This window comes from Vanacampus margaritifer, chromosome 3 (genome assembly GCF_051991255.1).
Source record: "Vanacampus margaritifer isolate UIUO_Vmar chromosome 3, RoL_Vmar_1.0, whole genome shotgun sequence".
In the NCBI taxonomy this organism is placed as follows: domain Eukaryota; kingdom Metazoa; phylum Chordata; class Actinopteri; order Syngnathiformes; family Syngnathidae; genus Vanacampus; species Vanacampus margaritifer.
Window position 1 is genome coordinate 13,629,629 of NC_135434.1, and position 18,105 is coordinate 13,647,733.

At 38.6% G+C, this 18,105-nt stretch overlaps 3 protein-coding genes across 11 annotated transcripts in view; 2 read left to right on the top strand and 1 right to left on the bottom strand.

The window, feature by feature from the left end:
- frmd3 (FERM domain containing 3) overlaps positions 1 to 13,124 on the bottom strand; it is a 57,529-nt gene extending 44,405 nt beyond the window's left edge. For both annotated transcript variants that reach the window (XM_077562548.1, XM_077562546.1), the window contains exons 1-3: positions 12,980 to 13,124; positions 11,396 to 11,470; positions 5,164 to 5,528 (exon numbers count right to left, since the gene is read on the bottom strand). In XM_077562548.1, the coding sequence (XP_077418674.1) occupies positions 5,164 to 5,274 (111 nt within the window). In that variant the 5' untranslated portion in view covers positions 5,275 to 5,528; positions 11,396 to 11,470; positions 12,980 to 13,124. The remainder of the gene's footprint in view (positions 1 to 5,163; positions 5,529 to 11,395; positions 11,471 to 12,979) is intronic.
- LOC144049548 (putative gluconokinase) lies at positions 6,525 to 10,674 on the top strand. 7 transcript variants are annotated; one of them, XM_077562556.1, is made up of 6 exons: positions 6,525 to 6,563; positions 6,860 to 6,901; positions 7,270 to 7,300; positions 7,403 to 7,489; positions 8,680 to 8,723; positions 9,938 to 10,674. In XM_077562556.1, the coding sequence occupies exons 2-6, from the start codon at positions 6,864 to 6,866 to the stop codon at positions 10,296 to 10,298; spliced, it is 561 nt and encodes a 186-aa protein (XP_077418682.1). In that variant the 5' UTR covers positions 6,525 to 6,563; positions 6,860 to 6,863; the 3' UTR covers positions 10,299 to 10,674. The 7 variants fall into 7 exon arrangements, with proteins under 7 accessions (XP_077418682.1, XP_077418679.1, XP_077418685.1 ...); XM_077562553.1 differs by having other exon boundaries at positions 6,528 to 6,563; positions 7,407 to 7,489; XM_077562559.1 differs by having other exon boundaries at positions 6,528 to 6,563; positions 7,407 to 7,489; positions 9,998 to 10,674.
- On the top strand, positions 13,023 to 17,812 carry gkap1 (G kinase anchoring protein 1). 2 transcript variants are annotated; one of them, XM_077562549.1, is made up of 11 exons: positions 13,023 to 13,259; positions 14,122 to 14,271; positions 14,337 to 14,414; positions 14,565 to 14,709; positions 14,782 to 14,810; positions 15,457 to 15,612; positions 16,194 to 16,280; positions 16,360 to 16,423; positions 16,728 to 16,798; positions 17,252 to 17,329; positions 17,721 to 17,812. In XM_077562549.1, exons 1-11 carry the CDS (start codon positions 13,023 to 13,025, stop codon positions 17,757 to 17,759), a joined length of 1,134 nt encoding a protein of 377 aa, XP_077418675.1. In that variant the 3' UTR covers positions 17,760 to 17,812. The 2 variants fall into 2 exon arrangements, with proteins under 2 accessions (XP_077418675.1, XP_077418676.1); XM_077562550.1 differs by having other exon boundaries at positions 15,460 to 15,612.
- Positions 17,813 to 18,105: the final 293 nt, after the last annotated feature.

Here is an 18,105-nt window from a genome sequence, read left to right on the forward strand (position 1 = left end):
CTTCTGGCAAGATTTTGTTGGAGCGTCTGTGGGAAGATATTGAACCGGCCTTCTGAGAAACATGGCTGCTGGAAAACGCTTTAAAAAAAAAAGAGCATTATTGAACGCATCACTGGGAACGAGAGGCACCAACAAAACAATGGAGAACGAGCACCTCCCAAATTTGCATTTTTAGATTGAAACTTTAGATGGATATGTTGATTTATGTAGTCCAACATTGATTATATGGTAAATCTTGGCTGTCTTCTTAGGAGGGAGGGGGGTGGGTGGGGGTCTTTGTCACATGACATAGTGACTGTGCTGTAACCTTGTCCCTGTGTGGGAGAGGTAAATTACCTCATCATCACTTGGAATAAAAGAGACACGCACACATACACACAGTTGGGGGGCGGGTGGTGGGTGGGGGGGATTTTGAAATGCATGCACACTGAGAGTGAGTTCATGGCTGGGCACACCGGCTAATAAGCTTTGAGTTATAGCCATAAATTATCCGTTTATGGGGCAGGGCTCGTTCCTATTCTAATGGCGAGCTATCCATCCCTCTTGCACTGCTGACCATCACACACACACACACATGCACACACACATGCACACACACTCTCAGAGCAATGTGATTGAGATTGTAGCGGTAACGCGACTATTGTGAGTGGCTGCATGACTCTCTTATCTTCACACCACAGCATCCTTGTGGAACACCAATTTTTATTTTATTTTTTTTAAATCAATGAAAAACCCACAGAATAAAAGTCGCTAAGTGATTGTGTGTGTGCATTTTGATACATGCCATAAAAGATATTGAAGGGTATTTGTAAAGCAAAAATGGACACAATATTTGTTAACGGTCTTTGTGTGATATACATTGGTGGCATTTTCTGACTTTTGACCATGTGACTTAAATGGAAAGAGCAAAAATTGCACTTTTTTAACTTCTGAAGCTCCTTTTCCACCACATGCAAAAGTCAACTTTTTTTCTTCTTTTTTTTTTTTTACTTGCGTCATTGACATTTAAACTGAACATTAACATGGGGAAGACAACGCCAACCTGGAACTTTTTTGCTCTACTAGCCTGTCAGAGGCCTTTTTCAGGTGGATATTCTGTATAATAGTCAGCATTTTCCCACCGTTTCCCTGGATGTTATTTATTAGTACAAATGGCGGACAAATTCAACTCAGCAATTTTCCACCTTCTAAGGTAAGATCACAAGCTGCTTTAACACTGCTTGAGAAAAGTGGCATTTCCTTTCATGCTGTGTGGGGCCAATGAAGATAATTGCAATGACCACGGTGATTAACTTCAACATCTGAGGTGTCCTTGTTGGAAGACCCTGAATATCAATAAGGTGCATGACAATTTTTTGGTGCCAATCACATGCTTCTTGCTTGGATCAATAATCCACTTTCCCCACCTGAAGGGCCTTTTTAAGATAACAGTCCATCCACTCTAAGAATTTAAGTGCATAACCATGAGACCAATGCACAATGTTGAAAAATGCTCAAAATGCCAATTAAAGTCCAAAGTTTTTTCGGTCTCTGAATTTCTTCATAACTGTATATCACATTCCGCCTGCCTTTTTATTGCAATCGCCCTGCAAAAGCAAAAGTCAGAAAATAGATCTTGATTTGATTTGATGAGCATCAAAGAGACGGCGGGCGAGTAGGACGGGAATAGAAGCCGTCCAGCTATTTTTAACTTTCTCCAAACAATTCAGAGAACTGCGTCGCGCTCTAGTATCTTTGTAACATACCCGCACACACACACTTGTACTTATATAATTGTGAGGACATCCATACACAATGCATTTCCTAGCCCCTTCCCCTAGCGCCAACCATAAAAAATGATTGCCTACCCACATTCCTTACCCTAACCTCAACCATAACCCAATTCAAACCTAAACTCTAAAACCAAGTCTTGACCCTCAAAAAGAGGTCTCGAGTTGTGAGGACCAGCCAAAATGTCCTCAATTCACAAAAATGTCCTCAATCTGTTGGGTAAAGACACATTTTGGTCCTCACAATGTAGTATTTACACACACACACACACACACACACACACACACAGGCACGTCTCATAAAGGCAAACGATGTGGCAAAGCAATCCCAACATCGTAAATGTAATTTTTATGTATTGTAACTTTATTATATTTGTACTCATATTTTTTTTCATTATTATCCTTGTAATACTGAATAAAGTTGGTTATACTGTATTTACATTTGCAGACATGTACTTTTTCTTTTGTTTTACTTTTTTGGTCTTTTTTCTTAAAAAAATATGTTATGTCCATAATGTACTGGTAAATATTTTTATCATAGTATTAAAACTTTTCCAACCTAACATAAAACCACAGAATAAAGTCAATATATTATGTAGACACATCATGTCAATTTTCCCTCATATAAAACCAATATTTTTTTTAAATAATTATCTTTTCAGTGTGACCCTAATATTCCCAAAGTAAAGTCCAAATATACAGCATGAGCAGAAACTAATTTTCCACATTTACACAATCACACTTAAAAATCCATACATTATGCAATCTAATTTTATTTACTACAATGACCTGACTTTATTCTCACAATACTTAAAAAAAAAAAAATGCTTGGGCATAAAGTTGCCTTGTTAAGATACATTGTGGTCATCAACAGCTATGCATTTCTTCTCTACCCCTCACTCAGACACACTTGCCACACAAAAGCATCACCGACAGCTGACGGGTGTCAGCCGCATGAGGAACACTGATCTCTCTTAATTATACATGATGTGTCACAGACACGCCAGGGGAGTGAGGCTGAGAGAGCAGGGAAAAAAAAGATAGGTAGAGAGAGAGAGAATGTGAGAAAAGGTGCTATGGGAGGTTAAACACAGAAAAGGGTTGAGGGAAGAGAGGGATGGAATAAAGACGGGATGAAGAAGGGGAAGCATGCATCCGGGAGGAAGAGGTGAGGTCAACTGCGTTATTGATCTTCACTTGACCCTTCTGTAGTACCTCTGGTATGTTACAAGTGGGGGCCCCCCCCAAGGAGGATGGGGCCCGACACGCAGTGCGTCATCTGCTTTATGGGAGCGGCGGCCCTGGCTATCGCTCACACACTGCTGAGCCCATTTAGAACTCAGTTGCTAACCAAAACAGCAGCACCAAACAGTCTCTTTGTGGAGACTGAGGCATGGTGTCAATGAGATGAGTATTAACTAATTCATTGCCATTGATGGCTATAGACATCAAAAATTCATTTGAACTATTTCTAAAAGTTTAAAAAAAAATCCACTTTTGTTAAGAGTATGAAAACCTAGAAAAAAATTGTGTATATTTAGAACAGATATAGATAGACATTGTAGATTGGTCGCATTTCAGAATCTACTGGAATTGTCGATAAAAACGCTGTCGTCCTTGTGGCGTAACATCATTTAACTCATTCACTGCCATTGACGGCTATAGACGTCAAAAATTCATCAGAACTATTTCTATTAGTTTAACATTTTCATTTCACTTTTAACAAAAAACCTAGAATTTTTGTTATTGTACATTTAGAACAGATATCAAATTTGTGATTAATTGTGAGTTAATTGCAATTAAAAAAATGAATCGCCTGATGCAATTTTAAAAAAGAAAAGAAAAGAGTATTAAAAACTAGGAGTGTCAGGTGATTATAATTTTTAATCGTAATTAGTTGCATGACTTCGCTATTAACTCACGATTAATCACAAATTTGATATCTGTTCTAAATGTACAATAACAAAAATTCTAGGTTTCTTGTTAAAAGTGGAATGAAAATGTTAAACTAATAGAAATAGTTCTAATGAATTTTTGACGTCTATAGCCGTCAATGGCAGTGAATGAGTTAAATTATCTTACGTCACAAGGACGACAGCGTTTTTATCAATAATTCCAGTAGATTCTGACATGCGCCCAATCTACAATGTTGTGTATTAGTAACAGTTCCTGGTGTGGTACAGTGCAGTTCAATACCACTAAATCCCACTGAACACGCACAGACAGTGTTTTATGCAATAAAGGAGTCAAAGACCAACATTAAATGACTTTTTTGTTTTTTACCACACGACATTTCAGCGTGGCATCTGCAACGTGTGCACCGGCTGACCCACATTACAGAAAGAAAGGAGAAATTAAACCAGCGACAAGAAAGAGAATTGCTGCTGCTGTTGAGAGTGACTTAGGAGGTCATGAAATATGCACAGCGGTGCACGGAACAAGCACACAGCACACTAGCAACACAAAGCCATGATTAAAAACTGTCCAGAAATGAAAAAAAAAAAAGAACAGAAAAGGAAAGAAAAGAGAAATAAAAGTAGTCAGCTAGAAATAGAAAAGTGGATTTCCTTTGTGTCAAATGCCTTAAAAATCACATAAAATTTAGCACATTATAAGTTGTTAAAAGTAACAAAGAAAAATACACGCAAGAAGTTACAATAAGTAAGCTGAGTAATTAAAGCTGGCATTTTTTTCAACTTCTCTGCTTCTGATAAGCAGCTGCAGCTCAGAGCCCACCAGAATTCTCAGCGAGGGGCTAACAGGATTTCATTTGTTTGGAGATGAACTCCAGATGAAAGATAAACTTCAGTTTTTAGTTTAATGTAAAATCCCGTGAACGCTACACAACATTATAGCCCCCCCCCCCCCCCCCCCCCCCCCGCCACACACACACAAAAAAAACCACCGTTAAAAGCTGTTTTTTTCTCTGTACCCGTTTTCCTTTGATTTGCTGGCATCCTTTATTATACTGCCAAGAACATTTATCTATTGTAATCCAACAATAAAGCATCAAATGCACTTGCAGACTAGATTGATGTCATGCACTTTGACTGGTGGAATTCCATAATAAGAATAATTATAACAATAAAAGTATTTTTTTTTAAGATCATGATCAACACCTCCTCCACCACACCCATGGAGCTCCATCATCTTTGCTGCGCTTTAGGCAAACTTCCTACCCAACTTCTCTCTCCACACATGCATTCAAGCACATACACATAAATAATTGTTCTGCCATGGGGGGCTAATTTGATGTAATTAGGCTGTGCATGACGCTGCACCAGAGACAAACAACACGTTATGTAAAACTACACCGGCACGCATTGAGCATATGTGCACGAAAAGCTTTTTCTACTGCAGCCCTCAATCTGCTAATGCAATGATGCCTCGATACCTGGATGCTGCAGGAGATCTCAGAGTCGTCCAGCAGGCGGATGGTGCACGGGATCTCCTGGTGGATCTCCAGGGAACGGATGCTGGGGCTGCGGAAGCGGAGCATTTTCATCCTCGTGTGAGGCTCTGATGCGAAGCTCCACGCGGCATGTCAGCGCATCTGAGGCTGGGATGGGTGAATGGACGGATGGAGGAGGAGGAGGAGGAGGAGGAGGAAGAGGATGGACAGATGGAGCACTTCTGCAGCCCTCAGCTGCGGCACAGACAGCATGGAGTCAGTTTCTCTCTCTCTTTCTCTAGCTATATTCCTTTCTCCCCCTCTTTCACTCCCCGTCTCTCTCTGTGCAGATTCAATTTAAAGGGTCCCTGCACACAACATGATGTCATCAGGAATGTGTGATGTCACACTTACTGAGTCAGAAGAAAATGGCCAAACAACTTGTAATTATGTGTGCCACCGGCCACAAATAGACTGTAGCTGTTTTTGTTTTGTTTTTAGAAGGGGGAATTTTATTTAATAAAAAAAAAAAAAGTGTTATTAAATTAGAGGTATGCCATATTTTAAGGAGAACAAATGTTATTTAATTACAGCACCATCTTTTATTTCTATTTTGTACCATTATAATTACTGTTACTAATTAAGAACTAAACCACAATACTGTCATATTTTTATGAGAATATTGTAATATTTATGAAAATAAAATCCTGTTTTACAAGGGAAAAAAATTCTGTGGAGAACAATGATTTTCACCAGAATAATATAATATATGGGGAGACAACTCAGATTATTACAATAATAAAGTATTATTTTACTATTTCAGTAATATTTTTATTGTTATCAAATTTGACTTGGATTTTTTTTTACCAAACCAAAAAAATATAATAATAATAATAATAATAATAATAATAATAATAATAATGTTTTACAATAAAACCTATTTTAATGAAATTATTATTTGAGGAAAAACATCCGTATTTCCATCATACTTTCACAACAAAAGGTTATCACATCATGACTTTTTTTAAATTTTTTATATTAGAACAAAGATTCGAATGTTATTCTTAGTTTGGGGGCTCGTAGTTTTATTGAAATATATGTTGATGAGACATTATATTACCCTGTTTTCTTTGGGCGGGGGTTGTCAGAATTATAGAATCATTAAACTGTCCTATTATTAGACGTTATATGAAAACTACAATGCTTATGTGTTTACATTTAATGTGTGAGAAAAAGTCAATAATTAAGGATACATAATAGATTAAAGACATACACACAAATAAAACAATGTTTTGCGTCAGTTTTTAATGTGTACACTGTTCCTTTAATTTTAAAACGTGATGACGTAGTACGCACATGCGGACGTTCCTTTGGCTACGTAATCATCACAAATGGTGCAGCAGGTCTGTATACTTGCCGATACGAATTGACCTGTCCACTGTTTGACTGTTTTTGAGTGATAGCACTTTGAAATGTGCTTACAAATCAATTTTTGGTGTTGTACACTGTAGCGAAAACGTCGGGCGTGAACTTAAAGTTAGCTAATAAACTCACCGAACACAACATTAGGTACACCTGCAACATTTAAAAGGGTACTCACAAATTCCGCCGAAATATCATATTGATGTAAACGATATGTAAATGTAAATATCGTTCCTGTATGTTAAAACGTGTGCATGTGTTTCCACTTTTGTTCCAGCAGGATGATCTACATCATCATGGGAGTGTCAGGCTGTGGCAAGTATGTTTTTGTCATAGGTGGCAAAAGTAACGACCCACTCACGAGTAGAAGTACTGTACAGATATTGGTGTATAAGTAGTAGTACTGATTCACTTCTAAATAATGATTTATAACGTTAAAATCCTTAAAATTAACAGTGACCAAACAATAACTGTATAACCTGCATGTATAACAAATGTACAAAACAAAAATATTTGACTTAACTTGATCTTTATCATCTAACATTTTTCTGGTCTAAAAGCCAAAGAGCTAAACCAGTTAGTCCTTTAATGCTTGTAGAATTGACATGTCCCACCTTTAGAGGTGCATACTGCATAGTATACGTGTAGTACATCAATGTTAACTGATGTGTTGTGTTTCTCTTGCAGAAGCTCTTTGGGGGAATTCCTATCAGAAAAGGTGATTAAAACCATCACTCCAGCGCTAAATCTCAGGTGATGTTTGACCACGTCATCACCTGAACTTGTGTGCACGTGTGTGTCTTGTGTCTATACGTATCAGCTAGGTTGGCCGCTGCTCGAAGGCGACAGATTCCACCCTGAGGAGAATGTGGCCAAGATGGCTCGTGGAGAAGCACTCGCCGACCAGGTCAGTTGGAAATTGAGCTGAGTCATTGTTTGTTTGTTTTTATTCATATTCAATAGGGTTGGGACAACATATCCATTTTTGTGCTGCATTTTATTGTTACTGATGCATGAACTATTAATTAATATAAATAATTACACAAAATAAAAAATTCAGAGTCCATCAATTATAGTACTTGCATTTTCCCACCGGCCTCTATCATTTGGCAACATTGACAATGTTAGCAATGTGTCATGGCTGCCCCTGCTAAGCTTCCATCACACCTGAGCTGCTTTGGCTGTATTTTTCAAACAACCGAATAAATCAGCCAGTTTATGGCAACATGTTGGATGAGTGTCAGGCTTTCATGTGTCACTATCACACTTGGCCACGGACAACAAGGTGAGCGTGCTTTGAGGTGGACATGGAACAAAATATGTTTCCTCTTATCTGTTTTCGGTTTTCTATTGACCACATGACAACCATGTGACTCCAATTTAGAATGATTAAATACACTGCAACCTGAGATCGTACCATTCAGAATGTGAGACCTTGCTCGCTTCAGCGAGCATTCTAATAAGAGTTACCCTGTGCTCTGTCCATTTTGCTTTTACTTTTTTTTTGTAACGCTTAATCAATAAGATGCATAATTTGTTTTTTTTTAACACATAAGTTTTTTTTACGCATATGTTTGACTCCAGACCTGATTTGAATATATATATATATATATATATTAAGTTATATACTGTAGATGTTTATATGATTTCCACTGTAGATTTATTGGTTGATGATTATATTATTAATATGCTTAAATTGTTAGATTACTGTGGAAACAAATGAACATTTGTCAAAAATTAATACAAAAATATCATAAAAAAAAATAAAACACTAACTATATTAGTATTATTATCATTGTATATTAGATCTAATTATGCAAGCATATTTTAGTTTATATTATCATATCTATTTATAGCGCATTTCAAGGGCCCCAAAGATGCATTTATTATATTTGTTTGTCTTTTAATAATAAATAACAACAATTATTATTGTATATTTTTCATTTATGTGACTATGTAATTTCCTAGGAAAAATTTTTGGGGAGCGGTTACCAACTTCTGGACTATTTAAATGTTTTTCATGCAAACATCCAAGCGGTACAGATAGATGGATGGATCCAACATAATAAATCATGATGTTCTCACTTATCTTTTCAGGATAGATTTCCTTGGCTTCTGAGACTACATGACGTCATTGAAAGGTGTGACTAAACTAGCACACACACGCACACACGATGACGAAGCGTTCTAGCAATCAAAAGCATGAAATTGTCATAGAAAGATCAAAGACATTTTTCCAGTTTTTTGGGGAGGGATTGGGAAGAACCAGAGGGAAAGAGGCCAAGGAAAAATTGAAATTAGCTGAAAGTGTGCCACCATATCGCCTGCGACATCAAAGATTTTTAGTCCAGTCGTCTTCCCTCCTTCTCTCATTCTGTTCATTTCGTTTAATTTTGTGTTTCATTTTGCGTGTTCTGAGAGTATACATACAAGTATATGCAAATACTGGTAGATGGATTTAACACATTGAGTATGATTTATCAAATGAGAGACCATATCATTTATGGTCTCTTCAGATCTTTTTCATATCAATATTTTTGAACATATCGTTGATTCAGCATGTCAATTTGGAATCATCTGAATCATCTGAATCATCTAAGGGCTGACTCGGAAAAGGACCCCTGCCATATATTACATACGACAAAACTCTCACTTTCAACTCTGCAGTTGGTCTGGGTCATTTCAGCAGTAATTTGAAGTTGCCTCGCTCAGAGCAATGTCCCAATTTTTAAATGTAATGTCATGCACTCAGCATGAGTAAAATCAAACAAAACATGGCTTTTACGCAGTTGTTGGCTTCCCCATATTTAATAGAGCGATCAATTTATTTGATGTTTCTCAAGGTTTGTTTGCCTCTTCCCCAAACACTTTCAATTCCAACACCTGAAACTTCATTTCGCGCTTGCATGCCCTCACAAGTTTTCCATAGTGAAATCCATCAGTGCAAAAGCCTCTTTTAAATACTGCAGTCTGCACCACTTTTACACCCCTTTCAAACATTGCAGCCTGTTCATGGGAGTAAACATGCAGTTTGGAATATTGGGCCTCATACCTCCGATCTCAAGCCCTTTTATAAGGCTGGTTGTCAGGTTAGTAAAGGGCTTGAAAATCTGCTATTACAAATCGAAATTGTTAAACCTCTGAAATCCAATGAAGTCATATAGTGTGAAATGTTAGACAAATGTGCCTTACTTAGAGTGCCAACATTTGACGTGGAAGAATTTCACGATACCTCAGTTCGGCGAGCTTCAAAATACTCTGGTTTGACGTTTTTGTAATGCTCATTTGAAAGGATAAATTAAATTAAGTGAAATAATTTGATCAAAAAGTTGAACATGTATTTCCACCATCACAGAGCAAGATGTTCCAACTCTGACGCACTGGTGTCCTGCTCTGCCCTCAAACGCCTCTACAGACTCATCCTCCTTCACGGCTCCAAAGCCCTCCCCACCTCCACCTCCTCTCCACTTCCTCACTCCCTTCCCGGTGTCTTCTTTCTCTTACTGCATGGAGACTACGAGCTCATCCGCCAGAGGATGGTGGCCCGCAGGGGACATTTCATGAAGGCAGACCTTCTGGATTCCCAGTTTGACGTCCTGGAGATCCCCGTGGAAGAGCAGGAGGTGAACATTTTACGTCTGGATGTAAGCATGAGCATCCGTGACATGGCTGTGGAGGTGGAGAAGCACCTCAGCAGCCTCAAGTCTCCAAGATGAAGATTGGAGAGCCATCAAAATGGATCTCGTAGCTGTTGGTGTGACTTGTAACTAGTATTGTGATCAGCGTCTTCCTATTCGGACACCCACATAATGGGGAGACACATTCCTGCACAATACTGAAAATCACACAGCGTACAAGCTGCTTGTCAAGTGGATCACATGCACACATTATGTGATGTCTGAAATTTAATTTTTGGCCTCCATTAACCCCTGGGCGTTATTTTATTTTGAAATGGCTTGGTCAGAATCAACAAAAAGCCCAAAAATGGTCAAATAACGCCCATGGGTTAAGTGCCAATTAGAAAAAAGAAAGAAAGTGAAATGACATTTATGAATGGCTACGCTTACTTGAAAATTAAACTGATCAACTGGAGTGTGTATGCCCTCTAGTGTTTGCTGGAGAGCATTACAAGGTGGAATAAGGTTTCTTCCAGTACGACAGCTGTTCATTTATTAGCGTAGCTGTATAATAAATTACGCACTGAACATGCAATAAGATACAACTTGTATGAGGAAGTTGGCATTTTTTTGTTACAATAATACAAAATAATATTACACCACTCAATGAGTATTAACGTAAAAAACAAAACAAACACACACAAAATATACAATAAGTACCGTACACATAGTAAACATGAGGGTTCATAAAAAAATTTGAATTAGGGGTTATTCCCTAAGATACCATAATATTATATGCAGAGGACACTGCACTCATATGGGGTGGGGGGGGGGGGTTGTACTTAAATAATGGTTCAATTAAAATGTGCTGCATGTAAAAAAAAAAAAGCAAACGTATTAGACTTAAGTTAAATACAACTGAACTATTGCGCGCAATTACTTTGCATACCACTAGAAGGAGCCTTGGCACCACTGGCCACAATATTCACTGTTACTGCATTTGAAGTCCACCAAGGTGAAATTCACTCAATATGTCACACATCCACCTAGATTTAACTGAACCCACTCATTATGTCACACATTCCAGACGTGTTTTTTAGCCAAAGCCAGTTGGTACTACATCCACGCAGACAGAATAATTATAATGGAGGTGAGTGAATCGTAAATAATAGTACAAACGCATCCATAAAACGTACCTTCTTGTGATACTCTTGTCTGCTCCTGTATCACCATGGAAAGCTCAGGTCTAGTTGTTCTGCATAGAATTCAATCTAAGGAAGAAATATTATAGTTTCAAACTGCACATCACTTTATTTTTTATTTTTTATGGAGAGCTCAGTATTCACTGCACATCACTTTTTTTGGGTCTACCGTAAAGTGTTAATGAAGCAACTATAGCACCGCTGCCTAAAAGAGTCGCGCATTTTCTTAGCAGCAGAGAACTCATATTATTTCTAAGATGATTTAAATGTAAATGTAACACATAATAACATATAGAAAATTTACCAAAAATAGAATACTTAAGGTTGATACTATCATCATTATTGCTATCATTATACATATGTTGTTTCAAAGTAAATTTTAAAAATGATAAAGATTTTTTTTTTGCACAAAAAAAACCCATAATTATTGTACATCAATGTAAAAAATATATTATTTTAAAACAACATACCAATAAAAATATAAATAAATAAAAAATACAACTTGTGGGTGGACTCCAGCAACTTCTTGGGACATGGTGTGGGAAACTTATCAAAATGAATTGAAGTAATAAATAAATATACAACAAAAAAATAATGATTACATAATGTAAAAAACAAACAAAAATAAAATACAAATGTTATTAGTTGATCAAGTTAAAAAATGCAAATAAAACCAATTATACTATCGCGATTTTCTTTTAAAGGTCTTTTGAACGCCAAAAAGAGAATATTTTTTAAAAAAAATACATTATTTATAAAAAGAAGAAGAAGAAAACGCGTCCATTTCCTTTTGGGCACTGTTGAGTTTCCGTACTGAAACCAGCTATCAGCTAGCAAGGAAGAGCTAACTCTTTCTCTTCTAACAGGTGAAAGTAAGACTTGGATAACTTTGACAAACGTTGCCACTCTTCGACATAAGTCACCGAGCGTCTTGGGAAACTTATCAAAATGAATTTAAGTAATAAATAAATATACAACAAAAAAATAATGATTACATAATGTAAAAAAATAAAATACAAATGTTATTAGTTTATCTTTTTTAGTTTATGTTTTAGTTTAAAAAAAAAATGCAAATAAAACCAATTATACTATCGCGATTTCCTCTGGCATTTAAAGGTCTTTATGAACGCCAAAAAGCGAATGTTTATAAAAATATATATATATATATAATAAAAAGAAGAAAAAGAAAACGCGTCTACATCCTTTTAGGCACTGTTGAGTTTCCGTACTGAAACCAGCTATCAGCTAGCAAGGAAGAGCTAACCCTTTCTCTTCTAACAGGTGAAAGTAAGACTTGGATAACTTTGACAAACGTTGCCACTCTTCGACATAAGTCACCGAGCGTCTTGGGAAAAAAAACTGCGTAAGTGGCTTTTAGCCTCGTAGACTGTCGTGTGTCGTCATTTGTGTAGTTGGAGGAGCGCTGAGAAGAAAAAGAAGCCGGCTGTAGCTTTCGTGGAATCGAAAATGCTATGCGTAGCTAGCCGCCAATCAAATACCAGCTTTTTACGCTTGAAACGACCAGTATTTAGTCGTAATGTTACATAAAGATAGTAGTAACTAGAATATTATCCTCACCAAAACTGTTCCTTCTTCCTCTCATCAGTATTAGACTTCCTCAATGGCATCGACAACAACCATCATGGTCCCCACCACCGCGTCGCGCTTCGCCCTGCTTCAGATCGACTCGGACTCCGACACGGACACTTCTGATGTCGGGAAGACGGCCAACAAATCCGGCTCAGGGAAGCAACGCGCGGAAAAGTCCGGAGGGGGAAAAGCATCTCAGGGCAACGACAAGAAGAAAGACAAGAAGAAGAAGAAGAAGAAGGAACAGCAGCAAAGTGAAGCCAACGAGGTAAGAATGGGGGATGGTGGAGCGGAATCTCAGGTGTTCGATCAGCAATCATTCATAACAAACTTTACACGATCTGTTTTGACTGACGGCTGTCTCATGCTAATGAGCAGTGCCTGCCCATGCCTCCATGGGGCCCTAAGCAAAATTAGATTTTGGGGCCCCCTGTCACACCCAATAATAATGATTATTGGTCATTCATACTCCTATAAACGTATTTAATGTCCTACTCTTTCATTATGAATCCCTTAGTGACGCTATAGATTGCAACACAATGATTAAGATAATCAAAATAGACAACTGGTTTGCAAACTTGCGGGCAAATCTTTGCAATATTTGGTAAATTCAGCAAATCCCCCTTCAAGCCACACAGAGCCCCAACGAGAAGCCTGCCATGTTTGAATCTGAAATGTTAGTACTAAATGGGACACTGAATGTCATCTAGCCCGACCGTAATACCAGCATAATAATATACAGTAAACCAATCATTTATTTTAGTTTTGAATAAAATGCAACAGCAAATGTACAAAAAAACAGTATCAAATAAAATGCATACAAAAATGTATTGATTTTAATGAACAGAAATACCCGAAACAAGGAAATGGCCCGATAGTGGCTCTGTATTTTTGCCCCAAAAATAGCTACCAAGTTATTTGTCATTTTATATAGTGCTTGTCCTCTTTAGGTTCGCAAATGATGTGGCACAGAGTAAACACAAATTCACACTCTTATTCACACAGTTCCATATGAAATAAGTGCATTGAGACAACTTGTGATTATGCAAGAAAAATGGCCCCTTCACGTCCTTGAACCCAAGTAACCCCAAAACAGACTTGACGTAGTTTGCGTAATGTCTCTTTTTCAGCTTCGCAATCTGGCCTTCAAGAAGATCCCGCAGAAGTCCCACGGCCTGCCGCCCTGCATGACGCTTTCGGGCATCGCCAGCGAGCTCCTCACCGCCGCTACTCCATCGTCACAGCAGGGCTGGCAGCAGTGGAAGCAGAGGGACGAGCAGGTCAGAGAAAATCATGCCACAAGCGTGTGTAGCATGTTGAAAACGTGTCCTCTTTCTCACCGCAGATGACATCCGAGATGTACGAGGCAGATTTGGAGAAAGCCTTGATTCTGAGCAAACTGGAGTTCGAACAAAATAAACAGGTACTTCCAACAAGCAGTCACAAAGGAAATAGAAATTAACTTAATAAAAATAAGTTAACCACTGTTTTTGCTATTCTTTCCGCCTCATGTTACCTGTAATTGTTTGCAAGAGCCTTCTGCTATTCGTACTCACCATCTGACCTCTTCCAGCACGGAGGCAGCAAAAACAACGCGTCCTCGCCAGCGTCTCGCAAAGATGGCAGCAGCGGCGTTAAAGAAAAGAAGAAGAAGAACCTGCAGGCCAAAGACAAAAAGACGGTCTCTCTGCAGGACTTCCAGGCTGAAGGCAGCGCAGGTCAGACAAACTCCATCAGACGAACGAGAACGCTTGTGATGTGCGTAATTGACTTCCTGTGTCTCTTTGTAGAACACACGCACCGGAGGCAGGAGAAAGAGGTGAGCATTTCGCACAAGGGGTGGGCAGTACTTGGAATGCGGGCCATGTGGGGCCCCTTTCGTTATTTCTAGGGATGCAACGAAATTTGGCCCGAAAATGAGTAATGCTTGGCCGAAAACCGAAATGCGCCCCAAAAATATATATGTAATATTTTACATTTTTAATTGGTTAACTAATAATTAATTTAACTAAAAATAATGGCCTTTAAAAAAGGAGAATGGTGTGTTATTTTACTGTATTAAACAAATTAACATATTTGAACCCGGACGCCTCCCTGGGGAGGTGTTCCGGGCATGTCCCACTGGCGGGAGGCCCCGGGGACGACCCAGGACACGCTGGAGAGACTACGTCTCTCGGCTGGCCTGGGAACGCCTTGGAGGAGCTGGCTGAAGTGGCTGGGGAGAGGGAAGTCTGGGCTTCCCTGCTTAAGCTGCTGCCCCCGTGACCCGACCCCTGGATAAGCAGTGGATGATGGATGGACATATTTGAACCTCATTTATTGAACCTCATCTACGGAAAACCTGGCCCATCTGTCCAGTTTAAAAATGAAATGTGACTCCTGAGCCACCCATACTTGGCCTCCCATCGGATATAATATTAACATTCACAGGATGTCTATATGAGACAGCATGTTCGTCCTCTCAGCAGGAAGCAGCCAACTCGGCTCTGCGACTGGGCCAGCAGGACGAGCGATTCTTTAACAAGCTGGAGGATGACGTCAGCCAAATAATCCAGCGGGAGAAGAGACGCAAGCAGTACAACGGCAGACACGATGGCGATGTCTCGGCAGAACACGAGCCGGTCAGTGTGCACACCAAAAAAAAGACAAGTCAATAAAGAAATACTCGAGTATAGATACTTAAGTACTGTTTGTACCTCATTGTGTGTGTTCAAATAAATCAGAGTTGAGATCTCGTGAAGAGGGTCCTTGCAAGGTTTTTTAATCAGAAAGTTTCTGATGACACAGAGGAATTTCACCAAGCCATGTTTCTGTCCAAATGTGTGTCCTCTCTCTCAGACACGGGACTTTTATTAGAAAAAACAATGTTTCCCAGGAAAACGTCTCTCCCCTCCCAGTATGCTAGCTCGTCCTTGAACTTTCAAAAACGGGATTTCTAACGAACAGAAATTAGACTTCTTAGATAAATAAAATAAACTTATTAACTTTCTCATTTCTGGGAAAAGAGAACAGATAAAAAAGGGGACAAAAGCATTACTCATCAAGCTATATTAAGTTAACATAGTTATATCTACATTTACACAACTATAACAATTCAAAACAGGTCAAATATAAAATGAAATAGTAAAATGTTAACAATTCCCACCACTTTGTCTTTCGAGCAGACCAATTTTCACCACCCCCACCCCCTCTTCTGCTGTAGGACCCTCGTGCCGAGCAGCTGAAGTATGATCTGGAGAAGAAGGACCTGGAGATCCGTGAGCTGAAGAAGACCATCGCACAGTGGGAGGTGGGACCGGGACCCCAAATGCCTCGGACGTTGTGGCAGACAATGGAGACGCGCTGACAACTCGCATCGTGTGTTGCAGGTCAAATACAAAGAGGTGAAAGCAAGAAACGGGCAGCTTCTCAAGATGCTTCAGCAAGGAGAGAGTGAGTCTGACCATGCGTTGCATTTGGGGCTGAGCTACTCATTGGGGTTGAAGGTCAGGTTGCCTGCCAATCGTGGTGGTTTGAGATCTGTCCACATTTGTTGGGCCAATATTTGTATTCAAATATACATAGCTTAAAAGGCTCGTCAAATGCAACTGTTGATGCTAACTGTTAGCACATCAATGGTATTTTCTCTTATATGTTACAATAAAGCTGGTGGGGGGGGGGGGGGGGGGCAATATTAAGGCAATGTAGTTTGGTTGTTTAAATGCATTGCTGAGTATTTTGTTTTGTTTGTGTGTAGTGAAAGACAAAGCCGAAATCTTGCAGCAAGTACAAGAACTGCTGCATATCAAAGAGGAGCTCTCGTCACAGGTTGGGTTGCACTTCTTTTTTTTTTTATTTAAATGACGTGTGTTCGTCTGGTAGAACGGAAATCACATAAAAGTCTCAAATGTGTGAAATTGAAAGACATTTTGGGTTGAAGCTACCACATCCTATTAGTGAATTTTCCCAAATGAGCCACAATCAAGATGGCCAACACTTTTTTGTTGTTGAATTTTGTTGTTTTTGTCTATGCCATCTAATGTCGGTGAAAAGGTTTATTAAAAAAAAAAAAAAGAACTTGTGCATTCAAGGATTTTGTTTTTCCGAAAGAGCCGCTCCCAACCGCTGTGTACATTCGTGTGCAGGTGTAGGAAATTATACACCTTAACTTTGTGACTTTTTATTTTGTTTGGTGGTGTGCTATGAGATTTTTATTTTAATGTGAACAATTCACCAAGCACTGCTTGCAGCCTCATATTTCAGTAATTTTTTTTTTTTCAGGTGACCTTACTACACGCTGCTCTGGAACAAGAACGATCTAAAGTCAAATGTCTGCAATCGGAGCAGCCCAAACATCAGGTAACTTTTTACGCTCTAGTTTCTCTTAAAAAAAAATCAAAAAAAATAAAAAATCAAACTGTGATAGTGTGATCTGCTACTTAAATATTCACGTAAACAAAATAGTCAACATGTTGCCATCACAAAAGAAAAATTAACCGCATTGTAACATTCCAACATTAACCGTCATACTAATCTAAAAATAATTTATTTAAGAATTGTGTAGTAAAACAAATTGACTCGCCCTTTGATGACGGTGTGGCATTTCAGGTGTTCTCACTCCATTATATGTCAGGCATTTTCAAAGGATAAGCAGTTTTACTTTATTTCAGCCTTGTATTATTTTTCAACTTGTTTTTACATTTGTCATAGTTTAAATGTGACTTACCATTTTTGCTTTTGTGGTTGCCAGGGTAACAAAAGAGGGAAGAAAAGTTCAGAGGATCTCTGATGGCATCATTTGAAGTCCCAATGATATGCTAGCAAATAAACATGCTCTTGGTTTGTTTGTTTTTTTATGTTGGACTGACAGCATGTCATCATAATGCATGGCTCTTTCTCTACACGCACACACACACAAAATGGTTGTCAGTGCTGCCCCCAACAGGCACATGTTCATAGCAACAGGAGTGCCTGTTCGTTCAAAATGTCTGACAGGCTTGTTGAGAAACGTTTCTAGGTTGCCCACTGTTCAGTCAATTAAAATACTTTTTCAGTGAAAAAAGTGGTTGCTCTTATGAATTTGAATATAAAAAAATTTCCCCCCTAACAATTAAAAAAAACATTTTTTTATTTGT

Bases quoted from the DNA above. Each gene is read 5' to 3' on its own strand.
- gkap1 (XM_077562549.1), top strand. From the start codon at position 13,023: ATGGCATCGACAACAACCATCATGGTCCCCACCACCGCGTCGCGCTTC. The intron at 14,415-14,564 runs GTACTTCCAACA...GACCTCTTCCAG, and splicing joins AGTTCGAACAAAATAAACAG to CACGGAGGCAGCAAAAACAA. The intron at 14,811-15,456 runs GTGAGCATTTCG...TCGTCCTCTCAG, and splicing joins ACCGGAGGCAGGAGAAAGAG to CAGGAAGCAGCCAACTCGGC.
- LOC144049548 (XM_077562553.1), top strand. The intron at 7,490-8,679 runs GTCAGTTGGAAA...TTATCTTTTCAG, and splicing joins GAGAAGCACTCGCCGACCAG to GATAGATTTCCTTGGCTTCT. The intron at 8,724-9,937 runs GTGTGACTAAAC...CCACCATCACAG, and splicing joins CTACATGACGTCATTGAAAG to AGCAAGATGTTCCAACTCTG.